Source organism: Sorex fumeus, unplaced genomic scaffold, assembly GCF_029834395.1.
Source record: "Sorex fumeus unplaced genomic scaffold, SorFum_2.1 ptg000072l, whole genome shotgun sequence".
In the NCBI taxonomy this organism is placed as follows: Eukaryota; Metazoa; Chordata; class Mammalia; order Eulipotyphla; family Soricidae; genus Sorex; species Sorex fumeus.
The window spans coordinates 310,086-323,752 of NW_026606129.1; the positions used below are offsets into that span (position 1 = coordinate 310,086).

Here is a 13,667-nt window from a genome sequence, read left to right on the forward strand (position 1 = left end):
CCCCGCTGTCCTATTACTCAGGCTCCCAGTTATTTTATTACCATTATTATTACTTGTTATCCAGCCCTTGTGGCAGGCAGTTCTGCAGGCGACTTGGAAAGGCTCCGCCTGCCCTTGAGAGCCAGGGCTGGAGGTGGGATCCCGCCCTGGTCGGCCCCGGGAACCCCCCAGGTCTTGGCGCCCCGGCTCGGCACCCTCCAGCCTCTGACCTTGCCGGGGTCCCCGGGCGCGGGTCCCGTGGGGAGGTCCCTGCGGGGGCCCGGGCAGAGAGCGCGCGGGACGGCGCAGCGCCCGGGGTCCACGTACCCGAGAGCGCGGCCCCGTGGGGAGCCGGTCCCTCCGCGGAGCGGACCCATCTGGCTACAGATTTAATTATCGTCTGTGTTCCGTAATCAGCGGCCCCCGGGGGAGCGGGGAGGCGCGGACGACGGGTCGCGGTCGGCACCCCTCCCCGCCCCCCCACCCCGCGAACTCGGACCCGCACACATCAAACGGGGCATCGGGGAGAAGCGCGCAGGAGCCCAAGGGGCGCGCGCAAAGCCCGAGCAAACCCACCGAACGGACCCGGGCGCGGGGCGGCGGCCTGCGGGCTCCCGGGGCGGGGGCGCGCGGAGCCGTGGGTGCGGGGCGGGCGTCGCCTCCTGGAGGTCAGCGGGCGCCCTTGGGTGCGCGCAGGTGGCGGCGCGCGCGGGGCCGGGCCGGTGCGGGTGCGGGGCGCGGGGCGCGGGGTGCTGGGCCGGGCGCGGGCGGGGCGCAGGAGCGCGTGGGGCCGGGCGCGCAGGGGCGCGGGGGACGAGGGCGCGGGGCGCGCGCGGGCGGGGGCGCGGGGGGGCGGGCCCGAGCGCCCCGGCTCCCCTCTCCCCCTCGCGGTGATGTCATCGGCGGCGGGGGCGGCGCCGCGCGGCCGCCGCAGGTTCATGTGCAGCTCGCGGCCGGCGCTTGACAGGCGGCCAGGACGCACGCGGGGCCGCGCGAGCCGGGCGCGACCCTCCCCGCGGCCGGCCGGTCCCTGGGCGCGGGGGCGCGGGGGCCGGGGGGCGCAGCGGGCCGGGCCGCGGCCGCTCCGAGGGGAGGGCGCCCCGCGCGCGGCCGCGATGAATTCCGCCGAGCAGACCGTTACGTGGCTCATCACCCTGGGCGTGCTCGAGTCGCCCAAGAAGACCATCGCCGACCCCGAGGGCTTCCTGCAGGCGTCCCTGCGGGACGGGGTGGTGCTGTGCCGGCTGCTGGAGCGCCTGCTGCCCGGGGCCATCGAGAGAGTAAGTGCGGCCCGCGCTCCTTTGTGCGCGACCCTCGCGCGCGCGGCCCGCCGGGACGCCCCCCGCGCTTTGTCTGCGCCGCGGCCGCGCCCGCCGGCCCCGCGTCCCCGCGGACCCCGCGCCGGCCGCCCGCCGGCAGCTGGACCCCGCGCCGCCCGGGCTCGCGTCGTCCCCCGCGCCCGCAGCCCCGGCGCACCCCCAGTTAGGGAGCGGCGTGGGCTCGGGCGATGCCTGGCGCAGACGTCGCCAGGACGGACCCCCGCCGATCCCGGCCCGGCAGACAGGCTGCTTCTGAGCGAAAGCCAGTGCTGACCGTGTTTCTTTAAAAAAAAAAAAAAATTTTTTTTTTTTGCTTTTTTGGGTCACATCCGGCTCTGCTCAGGGGTTCCTCCTGGCTCTGTGCGCAGGAATCTCTCCTGCGGGTGCGCGGGGGACCCTACGGGATGCCGGGGATCAAACCAGGGTGGGCCGCGTGCCAGGCAAACGCCCTCCCGGCTGTCCGTCTCTTGGGCCCCTGAGCGTGTTTCTTGCGTGGAATGCACTGGTGGAAGGGAAGGAAGGTGCCCGTGGAGGGCATCCCCCTGCCTGCACCCCCCCTCCAGGGAAGGCCGCTGGTCAGTCTGTTCACAGACCCGCAGAGGGGACTAGGTGGGGGCTCCCAGAGAGGGATGCCCGGTGGCTGTCCTCGGTGGGCAGCAGGAGGCAGAGGTTGAGTGTGGACAGGTTGCCCGGGGCTGAGCAGAGACCCCCCCCCCCCCTTCCTGGTGGTCAGCTGACTTCAGTGACTGTTTTCTTTTAAATCCTGGGACAGGGTTTTTACAAGTAAACTGGAACACTTCTCAGCTCGATAACCAGAAAGGAATGAGGGAAATGTTTAGCTTGCAGAGGCCAAATCGAAACATCCCAAAATACCCCAGAACCCTGGGCCCCAGGGATTCTCTGGGCCGCAGTGGTCTTGCTGCCCACACCCACGGCCTGGCCCAGACAGTTTCCCACGGGCGACAGGGCTGCCCTGAGCGCACAGAAGGGTTCTGGGGCCATTAACAGCAGTGGGGGGCGGGACTTGTGTGTGTGCTTCAAGAAGGCACGTTTCTGGGGCACCAGCGGTTTTCTTTTCTGGGAAGGAGGGGGGCCCAGTCTGGCTTGGAACCCTCTGGCTCAGCGGGCATGTTTTCCACCAGCACCAGAGTCAGGCAGAGCTGCCAACTGCCCAGGTTCAAAGGGCGGCTCTGGGCCTCACATTCAGGCCACCCTCTGGGCGGGGTGGTGGGCTGGTGTCTTCCCCGGTCACTGCAGCTGGGCGCATCCGGATATGGGGCCTCGGGCCTTCTAACGGTGCCCTAGGAGATGTCACCAATTCTTGGAGGGCCTGAAGGACCCTTCCTCCCCTTTGTGGCCGTGAACATGCAGGTGACCTGTGGCAGAGATGTTGCCGCCCCTCGGTGCCTGCAGGGCCCACAAAGGAGCCTGTGAGAAGCTTCATTGAAAGTCTTTACTTTCGGAGGCCAGAGAGATTGTTCAGTGGGTAGAGCATTGCTTTGCACGTGGCTGACTTGGGTTCAATTCCTGGCAACCCCGATGGTCCCCAGAGCCTGCCAGGTGTGACCCTCCCCCCCAGCCCCCAACCCCCGACAAGCTAAAGTCTTTATTTGGGAGTGGGAGCAGGCCGGCGCCTACGCGGTGCCAAGGCTGCAGCCCCAGGTGTGCGCAGGTGTGGCCAGGCAGTGGGGGGAGGGGGGAATCATGTGTGAAACTGGTGCCCAGGGCCCAGCGTTTCTGCAGAGAATCCTGTTGGTCTGCCTGGCGTGAGGCTGTCGGCGGGTTTGCAAGGGCTGTTGGGGGCCCTGGCAGCTCTGCCTGTCACGGTGCTCCTGAGGGTCCTCGGTGAGGCGGGGCTTTCCCATGACCTGACAGTCGCATGGGGCGGAGCTGCTGGGAAAGTTCCCCGCTGAGGGAGGTCGGGATGGAAGGCCCCAAACCCGCCCTCTCGTGCTCACAGCTCTCCAGAGGCCTGCCCTCATCGGGGAGGGGAGGGGTTGGCGGGCCCCTCTGGGTCACTCAGGATGTGTGGGCTGGAGGGAATGAGGCGGGGGGGGGGGGGGATTGGGGGCGGCGCTGGGCTGTACTGTGTGTCCCTCATGTAGCCACCCCGGGGCTCCCTCTGTTCACTGCACACCCCAAAGCTGCTGGCTGGGGCTGCCGGAACCAGGCCCCCCGGCTGGCCTAGGAGCCCATGAGGGGCGTCTCGCTCTCTCGTGGGCTCCGTCCTGCCTTCCTGAGCCCCCCATCTACTCCATGTCACAGCAGAGAGGGTGAAGGCCACCTGCCTCTTCCCACTCTCACCTCCTGACAGACAGTCTGGGCCCGGGACCCCCACGGCTGGGGTGACCAGAGCGATGGGGACTGAGTTGGGCACTTGCCCGGGTTCCATCCTGGCCCCCTGGGCCCCACCAGGAGTGACCCCGGAGTCCTGAGCCGGGAGTAGGTCCCGCGCACTGCTGGGTGGGGCCCCAAACCAAGCCCCAAAGCAGAAAGAACGATAACCCCCAATAACCCTCCCCACGGCTTGGGGACGCACCGTCCCCCGTGGGGTACCTGCAGGCATCAGTCCCGGCCTGCTTCTCCTGTGGTGCTGAGACTGTGGCTGCAGTGTGGCCGGTTGCACACGCAGCACACGCCCAGCACCGGGGAGGCCGGGCACTGGGCACTTCCTGCAGGAAGGGGGTCTGGGGGGCAGGGGATGCGGGGGACCGGGGTCAGGGGTCAGGAGTCAGGGGCAGGGGCCAGTGTTGGCGGTGCTGCTGCTCCAGCTCAGTCTCACAGGCCTCCTTCCTGTGGTGTGCCCAGGTGGCATGGGGGTCCTGGGGGGCCGCTCTTGGATTCAGTTGGGAAGCCCCGTCTGATGGGGTGAGGGCCCCCGCCCCGGCCTCTGTAGCTCAGTGGCGAGAAGCCTCGGGCCCCTCCTCCCTTGCAGGCTGGAGTCGTGGGTGTGACCCAGAAAGAGGCTGTCACTGAGCGTCCGGCCGCTCACCTGCCCACCTGCCGGCAGGAGCCTGGCGGGGAGGCTGCTGCAGAAAACGCCCAAGGGGCAGCTCCCGCCTGCCGGACGGGGGAGTTTCTGGCATCTCTGAGAGGGGCTCAGGTGGGGCCCGGCGCCCCCCGTCTTCGCAGGGAGGGCTGGTCCCGCCAAGGTCGTCTGTTGTCCTTCAGCCCCTCTGGGTGGCGGCAGGCTCAGTGGCTGGTCCCATGAGGGCCCACAGGACCGGCCCTGGGAGGCTGCCCCCGGAGCCCGCAGGGTCTGAGATGCCCCGCCCAGCCTGCTGCATGCGGGCTGCCGCCTGTGGGGTCTCGTGACTTTCGGGCCAGCACCCCCCTGCCCTGCCCCCGTCGCAGCGGCGTGGCCGGTTCATGTTCCCTCTGGTCTCCGCACAGCTGCCCAGGGCGCAGCTGCTGGCTGGAGGACAGGCGGCCCGAGCTCGGGTTTCCTGCCTGCTGCTTCCCAGAGCCGAAGGCTGGACCACAGATGGGCAGCCGACCCTCCAGCTGCCGCTTCGGGCCAGGCCTGGCCGTCCCATCCCCTGTCGCCCAGAACCTCTTGACTTCAGCCTCACAGCCCGCTGGGGTGGTGTGTATGTGTGCAGGAGTGTTTGTGTGTGTGTGTGTGTGTGCGCTGGAGAGAGTGTGTGCAGGATTGTGTGCAGGAGAGTGTGTGTGTGCAGGAGAGTGTATACAGGAGAGTATATACAGGAGAGTATATGCAGGAGAGTGTGTGTGCGCGAGATGTGTGTAGAAAAGTGTTGTGTGCATGCAGGGATGTGTGCGCTTGCTCAGGAGAGCCTGTGTGTGCCACCCAGTGAACATGCTAGTTTAAGTTTATAATCGTTATATTTCTGGGGTCCTGGTATGTACACGCCAGTGTCCGTATACACATCAGATTCCTGTCCCACACCTGCACACTCACACACAAACAAGTTCCTGTTACATGCCTGTATATACATGCACTGATTCCTGTTTTGTGCTGGCACGCACACAGACACACTGGTTCCTGTTCCAGGTCTGCGCATGCATACACACACATACACACTCTGGTTTCTGTTACACGCACACACACACACACACACACACTCTGGTTCCTGTTCCGTGTCTGCACATGCACACTCACACAACACTGGTTTCTGTTTAATGCCTGTATACGTGTACGTGTGCATGTGTACACACACACGCTGCTTCCTGTTACGTGCCCACACACACAGTTTTCTATTTCATGCTTGAACATGTGTGTACACACACACAGTTTCCTTTTCCATGCCTGCGTGTATACACACACACATATATACACACACACTGGTTCCCATTCCATGCCTACACACACAGTTTTCTGTTTCATGCCTGTACATGTGAGTGCACACACACATTGTCCCTGTTTGCACACACACAGACACACACTGGTTCCTGTTTCACATTTGCATGCGCACACACACACACGTTACACAGGTTCTTTTCTGTGTCTGTGCATGCACACACACACACACACGCACACACTGGCTCCCGTTCCACACCTCCACACATGCAGGCTCGTGGGCCTGGACCATGATTTCAGACAAGCGCCCCCACGCCCTCACCTGCAGGGTTCGTGTAACTCCTGGGTGCTGTTTCTGTCCGGAGGGATTCTCTGGACCGACAGACAGCCCCTGCTCAGACTGTCCTCCCCAGCCGTCCCTCAGCGCAGTGCCACTGTGTGACTTGGGCGCTGCCCGCTGGTCTCTGTCACAGGCATCCCCAGGGCTCTGCTGGCAGCCCCAGGGTACAGGGCAGTGGGGGGGGCAGAGGCAGTGCCCTCCAGCCCCGCCTCTGCCCAGGGGGACAGTAGCTGTGTGGGGGGCGTGGGAACCTAGCCTGGCCTCTGGCCCACCTGCCGCCCAGGCTGCAGGGCGGCCACCCAGGAGCCCGGCCCAGCTCAGGGTGGAGACAGCTACTCCTCAGGGCGGCTCGGGGCTGCTTAGTAGAGTGGGGTGATGCTGCCTGGTTTCTCCGGGAAGGCTTGAGAGAGTGCGTGGACGGAGGTGTGCGGGAGCCGTGGTGGATGGGGCAGTCGCCCCCCGCCAGGAGCACGTGGGGGTAGCGGGCGGTCTCGGCCCAGCGAGCAGAGCCGTCCAGCGTCCCGAGTTCAGAGCATGGAGTGTCCTGCCCGCGGGGCCTTGCGTGGTGCCCCTGCCCTGAGGGTCCTTTTCGTCCCCTGGGGTCCTGACCTTCCTCCTGGCCACGGGCGTGCATGTGTGTGTGCCTGTGTCTGTGTGCGTGCATGTGCTCGGTGCAAGTGTGTGTGCGTGCGTGTGTGTGTGTTTGTGTGTGCGTGTGTTTGTGTGTGTGTTTCCTCTGGAAACGTTCTATAAATAGGTCACGGTCACATTCTTGACCCAAGGGTGGCAGAGGCTCCAGTGCTGAGAGTCCCTCAGGCATGTCTTTGGGGCGGGCGAAAGCAGTGGAGAGGGGGCCAGGCTGTGTGTGGAGCCGGAGCCTGAGCAGGTGGGCCCCTGGGTGGGAGGAGCTGCCGGGCAGAAGCTGAGGGCCACGGGGTCAGGTCACTCCAGGCCTTGCCCGTGAGTGGGCGGGGGGCAGCTCTCTTGGCCCCCCTTGCCCATATGGATAGCAGGAGAGCGGGTTCCCGCCCTGCACTGATGGCCGGAGGCCAAGGGAAACTGAGGCACGCCGCCGGGGTCCAGCTGCACTCACTGAATAGGACTGGGCTTTCACACACAAAGTCGGGCCAATGGGAGGGTTGGGGGGAGGGTCAGGGAGCTGCTCTCTGGACGTGGCAATGGGGAATGGGACGAGTGATGTCCACGGGTGAAAGGAGAGGCTTGGACACTGGGCTGGGGGCTTTGCCCATCCACTGAACTGCAGTACACGGAAGCGTCCTTGGCATCGGGGTCACTTTCACACGACTCCCACGTGCTGTCCAGACCACATCAGGTGACAGGCCAGCTACGCGCAAGGGAGAACGCAGCTGCCCCTGGACGGGGGGGGGGCGGGGGGGGAAGGAGGGGGACAGGGGGGCAGGGGGGAGTGGGGCAGCTGCCCTGGACAGGAGCGGGGGTGGGGGCAGGTAGTGCCAATGTCACAGATGGCAGCAACAGAGCTCCAGTCAGGACCAGTCAGGGTGGGGGGATGAGGACAGTGGCCCCTGGGCTCAGAACAGTGGCCCTTGGGGTGAGGACAGTGGCCCCTGCGCTGAGGACAGTAGGGGCAGGTTTGCCTCTGGCTCCTGTGTGCTTTGTGGGTTGTGCAGCCGCTGCCCTGTGGCCTCCCTGGGGTCTGGACCATGGGAGGAAATAGGGGACCAGGGTGAGGAGCAGGTTCTGGATTGAGCAAGTGGCCCCAAGTGTGCCTCCCACAGCCAGTGGGCATCCCTGAGGCCGGGTGTGTGTGTGTGTTTGTGTGTGTGTGTGTCCCTGAGGTCGGGCGGGGGGGGGGGGTGTCCCTGAGGGAGGCTGGGTGTGTGTGTGTGTGTGTGTATGTCCCTGAGGCTGGTGTGTGTGTATGTGTGTGTGTGTGTGTGTGTGTCTGAGGTTGGGTGTGTGTGTATGTGTGTGTGTGTGTGTGTCCCTGAGTCTGAGGTGTGTGTGTGTCCCTGAAGTCGTGTGTGTGTCCCTGAGGCTGGGGGTGCGTGTGTGGGCCCCGCGTCTCTGGCTCTGGTGTCTCGGTGTCTGAGCCCATCCCGTGGAGTTCCCCCACACAGCTTGTTCCCCCTGGGCTGAGGCCTGGGACAGCTGAGGCATCAGGTCCTGCAGACGGGCGGGGACCCTGGTGTGGCCCCAGCCCAGCCCGGGTCCAGCTGGGTGGAGCTGCGTCACTGAGCATGGCCACAAGCGTCCGTTGGCGGCCCTCTCCGTCCCGACAGCCCCCTGTGCCTCTCCCCTAGGCAGCCCCCACCGGCACTCCCTGCTGGCCAGGGTCCAGCTGCCCTGCCACGGGGCCTCTTTTTCCCCGCCCCCCTGTCCAGCTCCTGTCTCTTCCATCTTCTTCCAGAAAGTTCCAGCAGGGCCTGCAGCAGGTGGCCCCGGGTCTGCCGCCTTGGTCACAGATCTCTGGGCTGACTGGAGGATGTGGGGGCGCCCCTGCCTGATGGGGCCTGCGTGCCGCAGTGGCCAGCCGACACGGACAGGGTGGGGAGGCCCGTGCAGGGGTCAGGCCGGGCTTTGCGCGGGGCCTTACGTGCCACAGTGGAGCGGACCTCTGGGGACGCAGCTGGACCTCTGGGGACACACAGCTGTGGGGACGCTCTGGGCATGGCGGTCTGGGCTTCGCGTGTGCGTGTGACTGCGTGAGCAGGAGCCGGGGTACAGGAGGCCGTGGAGGCAGGCGTGGGAGACGAGGCCAGGATGGGGGCGGGATGTTCTGCAGCCTTCCTTGGCAGCCCCGTGACTCGGCCTCCTGTGCTCCTGATGGGCTTTCCCGATCGCCTGCCCTCCTGGGCCTCCCGCGGCTTTCCTGCCCGTGTGTGTCCCTATGCTCACGCCCTGTCCCCCCAGACAGTCTCGCTTCCCAGTTAGACGCCACTCTGGGCCTCAGTGTGGTGCCCACATGGGCCACCCCATGTCTCCTCTGCCCGTGACTCCCACCGGGTGTGGCGGCTCCCCCTTGGGGGGGGCGGCGGCCTGCTGCCTCCTTGTTGGGTCTGGGGAGTTCTGAGCCTTCAGGGAGCCCCCGAGATGACGGGGCAGAAGCCGGGTCCCTGGTGCTGCAGCGTGCCAGTCTCGGGCTCCTGGAGACATCGGGGATCACGGAGGCTGGGAGGGGGCCTGGCATGGAGTCCGTGGGCGGTTGGCTCCGTGCCCCCAGCTACGCCTCTCTGAAGACCTCAGGCCCTTTGTTCCTGCACAGTGCCAGGGGTCACAGCCAGGTGTCGCACCTCCTCTGGGCTGGGCTCTGCTTTGGGGTCACATCCAGTAGTGCTCTTGCTCAGGGACCAGCAGGCCTGGCCGTGTGCACGGCAGACCCCTTAGCCCCCGCAACTCCTCTGGGCTGCTTTCAGGGGTCCATTTCCACACCTTTTCCTGCAGATGCACTCATGTAAAATGGGTCATTTTGAGAGTGCCCGAGAGTGGGGACAGGGTGGCCTCCCCACGGAAAGGACCTGGAGACATTCATCTTCCCTGGTAGGCTGTGAGTGGGGGCCCCAGGCACGTCACTGTGAGGTGAAGTGTGACGCCGGAGGTACGCAGTGTGGTGTCCCTTGCCAGCTCTCCTAGACAGCGAGCAGAGCCCCGTTCTCCTGGGATCGTTGGGCCACACCTGACGATGCTCAGACTTACTCCTGGCCGGTGCTCAGGGACGTGGACCCCTGGACCGGACGTGGGTTGGCTGCATCAAAGCTGTGCTGTCTCTCTGGCCCTGGTACACACTCTTAGCCACCACAGGCCAGCATGCTCAGCTGGGCCACTGGCCCAGGGGTCCTGAGGACACACCCTGTGTGGAGAGACACTGCCCCAGGCCACACTTGGCCCGTGGCACTGAAGGCTGCCTCCGAACAATTCCGTTCACTTATTTTTATGGACAAGGTGTCTCAGTGTTTCTATTAAAACCCCCCAACCAGAAAATAGTGTTGGGCTCTGTCTCATTTTTGCAACAATTGGCAGTCACGTGAGCGTAAGCAAACTGACCCAAGGCTGTTTTCCATTTAATAATTTTAGCAGAAGGCAGACATTGTCTCCCTCATTTACAATCTGACGATACTGGACGAGCATGATTCAGGAGGAAAATCAAGACGAGATCCTCAAGGCTTACTCTTGAGTGTAGGCGGATTCTCTTGGTGTTTGCGACATTTAACAGTCACTCAGTTAACACCTACTGGACCACAAACACTTAGAGAAACTGGGGCCGCCAAGGTCCCTAAGGCTCTGGCCATCTCCATTAGCCATTTCATTCCTTTATTAAGACAAAGCCCGGTTTTAGGGGCCAGAGAGATAGTGTAGTAGGGCGCTTGCCTTGCATGTGACCAACCCCGGGTCGATCCCGGGCACCCCATATGCCCAAGCCCTGGCCAGGGAGATTCCTGAGAGAAGAGCCAGGTGTAAGGCGTAAGTACTTCTGGGTGTGGCCCTAAAACAAACAGGCACCCCTCCAACAGGTTTTAGGTTTGTTTCTGCTTAAAGAGTTTATTTAGCATGTCGTTTACAGACACTCACACGTAGTGTTGGAGCAGGGCACTGTTCCAAGGGCAGCAGGCTGTGCACACACTTTGCCCAGACACACACGGTGTCATTCCATGTTCTAGGACACGCTCCACAGAGTACGCTTGTACAAAAGATGAGCCTGGAAACCAGCGGATTGGCATTTAATGATAGCGAGAACATGAGCACACTGAACCTTACGGGTTTTTTTTTCCTTTCTTTCTCTCTTTGGAGATTTATTTATGAGTCTCTGGAGAAAGGCCGGTAGTAGAGCTCACATGGTGGCGCTGGAGTTGGTTCCTGGAGGTGACTGTCAGTGCATCCAGGGGTACTGGGAAGTGGGGGAAGGTAGCCCATCCCAATTCCGAGAAAGCCTGGAGATTTCAGTCACAAAACCCACATACCCGAATTTTCAACAGGTCATATCTCGCTGAGGTCCATCCTGAGATGGTCAGGCTGGGGTATGGCAGTGATTCTGATCGTGGAAGCTGGTGGCTGCCGGGGGCTCTGCTTGTGAACCTTCCAGTTGTTGGGGGCCCAGGCTTGCCCTGTGACAGCCAGAGGACCCTGGGGGATGCCTTCCCCGGCAAGGAAGCCAGCAGAGAGGCTGCTGTAGGAGTGGGTGCTGTCCTCTTGGGAGTTCTTTTTTTCTGGTTTTGGGTGACACCCAGCGGTGCTCAGGGGTTCCTCCTGGTTCTACACTAGGAATCACTCCTGGCAGTGCTCAGGGGGCCATGTAGGATGCTGGGGATTGAACCTGGGCTGGCTGTATGCAAGGCGAGTGCCCCTCCGTGGTGCCATCACTCTGGCCCTCCTGGGAGTTTGGCCCCTGTGACTTGCCGATGGCCGCCACGCTTTCCCTCCCAAGCTGGTCTGAAAGATCGCACAGTCTCGCCTGCTTGGCTTTGTGTCAGTGCCCCGCAAAAGGGACGGGGCAGTGGAGGTGCCAACGCATGAGGTTGCATTCAGGCAGCCGCTTCTGTATTCCATGTTGCTGGACACTTTTTCCGTGGCAGAATTCTCTCCGTTTTGGCTGCTGAGAGAGGGATGGTCTTGGCGCTATGGGTCGGCACTCATTGCTGCCCTTGCTGACCACATCCTCCAGGTGTCTGCTGATGGGCTGTCTCAGCAGAACCTCTCCCACATCTCCACCCTTCTCAGCCCCTCCTCACCCACGTGCTGTGCACACCCCAAGGCTTCCACACTATCTTTGTGTCTCTGGAAACACCTTCAAAATGTTTCATGCAGTCTGGCAGAGTTTACCCAACAGAATTGGCAGTTGCCAGGCTGTGCCGCCATAACCGGTAACATCGTGTCAAGGCGATTCCAGTGACTATCATGGTGGTCTTCTCATCAGCTCCGAGGGCCTCCAGGCCCTGCTCACAGCTTCCTGTGCCCTGGGAGCTGTCACGATGCCGGGGCGAGTGAGGGGTTGGGTGAGAGAGGCAGTGTCTGGAGCACGAAGAGCCCATCTGTCTGGGTGGGCATTTTCATGGCAGTGAGCGGGGGCAGTATCCAAAATCAGCTGAACCCCGAAGGCAAGGTTCCTGCCCCAGGATAGCATTCACTTCCGGGACGAGGCAGTTGTGGGCTCAGTCCCAGGATCCTGGAGGCCGTTTGTGCTCTGGTGCGCCACCTGCTGGGCGAGCCCGCAAGGCAGAGTCTCCCGTTGACGTGCTTGTGGGAATCACCGAACCCCAGAGGGTTTGTTGTACCTAAGTAGTCCTTGGTGTTGGCACTTGATAGCAAGGTCACGCAGTCTCCGAGCGACTCACGGCGGGCTCTTTGGGCCACTTGCATTACACGGGTTCATTTGCCATCGTTTTAAAACCAGGTTCGTCAGCGTGGAGGAAAACCTGCTCCTCCACAAAACCTTTTTCATGCTCCGTGCTTAGGAGGAATTTCTTGAGTTCTTCCACAGATTCCGCATCTGCAGGACTTCTTTTACTTACAACCCTACATCACAACGTTACATTCTTCACGGAGGTTCCTTACAACACTACGTTTTTCGTGTAATATTGCTTTATGAAACGTGCAGGCCGGCCTGTGGTGGCTGAAGAGGGCCTGACATTTTCCTGACCCTGGTGATACGAGTGTAGACCTTTGTGGTTATCAGCCTCACAACCACACAGCCCCCTGCGCTCTCTGCATAGGCTGTCATGTCATGAGTCATCACTGCGACTGCAGTTCCATTGCTGTGTCCCGGATTAGAGATGTCACTTTAGCCCTTCCGGGTGAGTGTACGTCCAGACCAGTGGATGTCTTGTCCGTACTGTCGGTTCCTTCATGCTGATTTCACCAGAACACGTCACAGAAGCGCTGGACCAACAGCTGGGCTGACGTGTGGACCTTCTCAGAGGCCATTGCCCCCCCCCCCCCCCCGCGCTGTGGGACGTGAGGGAGCCCTTTAGTGTGACACTCCAGAGTGCAAAGACGAGATGAGCAACAAAAGGCAGAAACACGTGGCCCCAGTAGGTCACACAGAGGACATGTGCCTGGCTAGAAGCAGAAGCAAAGTGGCATGGCCGGGGCGGGCTCAGGGTCTCCGGGGCGGGGATTGGGGGCGTAGAGCAGCGCGCTCACTACCCTGCTTGCACACACAGACAACCAAGTACCAGGAGGAATGACTGGGCGCTTATACGGGGATGTACCGGGTATGTCAGCTCCCAGATACAGAATGAGGAATGGTCCAGATCATACAAAAGTGGATAGTGTGATCGTACACTTTTCTTCTTTTTTAAAGGTTTTTATTTGTTATTATTTTAGGGCTTGTTTTTAGGGTTACACCCAGTGATGTTTGGGGGTTACTCTTGGTTCTGCACTCAGAAATCACTCCTGGCAGTGCTCGGGGGGACCATATGGGATGCCGGGGATGGAACCCAGGTTGGCCGCCGTGCAAGTCAAATGTCCTACCTGCTGTACTATCACTCCGGCCGGATCATATACTTTTCAAACCTACTACTGTGGGATGCAGTTCTGTGTGGGAGATGAAATGAAAATGAGTAAGGGGGAAGAATGGAAAATGTAAATTTAAAAAGTCGAGCTTGTTCAGAGCTTATCTTAGATGGATACTATTATATCTGTATTGCATTTAGATCCCGTTGGATGATTTGAAAAAACAACCGTTTGGTTTGAGAATGTCCTTAAGATGTCAGAAATACTTTGCAACTACTTAAAATCGTGAAGAATTTTGGGCCAGAGCAGTAGTACAACGGGAGGGCATTTGCCTTGCACG

General features: G+C 62.0%; 1 protein-coding gene across 3 annotated transcripts in view; it reads left to right on the forward strand.

Annotated features, from left to right (window-relative positions):
- Positions 1-841: 841 nt before the first annotated feature.
- Positions 842-13,667, forward strand: part of ARHGEF7 (Rho guanine nucleotide exchange factor 7) — a 48,225-nt gene continuing 35,399 nt past the window's right edge. For 2 of the 3 annotated variants that reach the window (XM_056129030.1, XM_056129031.1), the window contains exon 1: positions 842-1,259. In XM_056129030.1, the coding sequence (XP_055985005.1) occupies positions 873-1,259 (387 nt within the window). In that variant the 5' untranslated portion in view covers positions 842-872. The remainder of the gene's footprint in view (positions 1,260-13,667) is intronic. The other variant, XM_056129032.1, reaches the window with a different exon arrangement.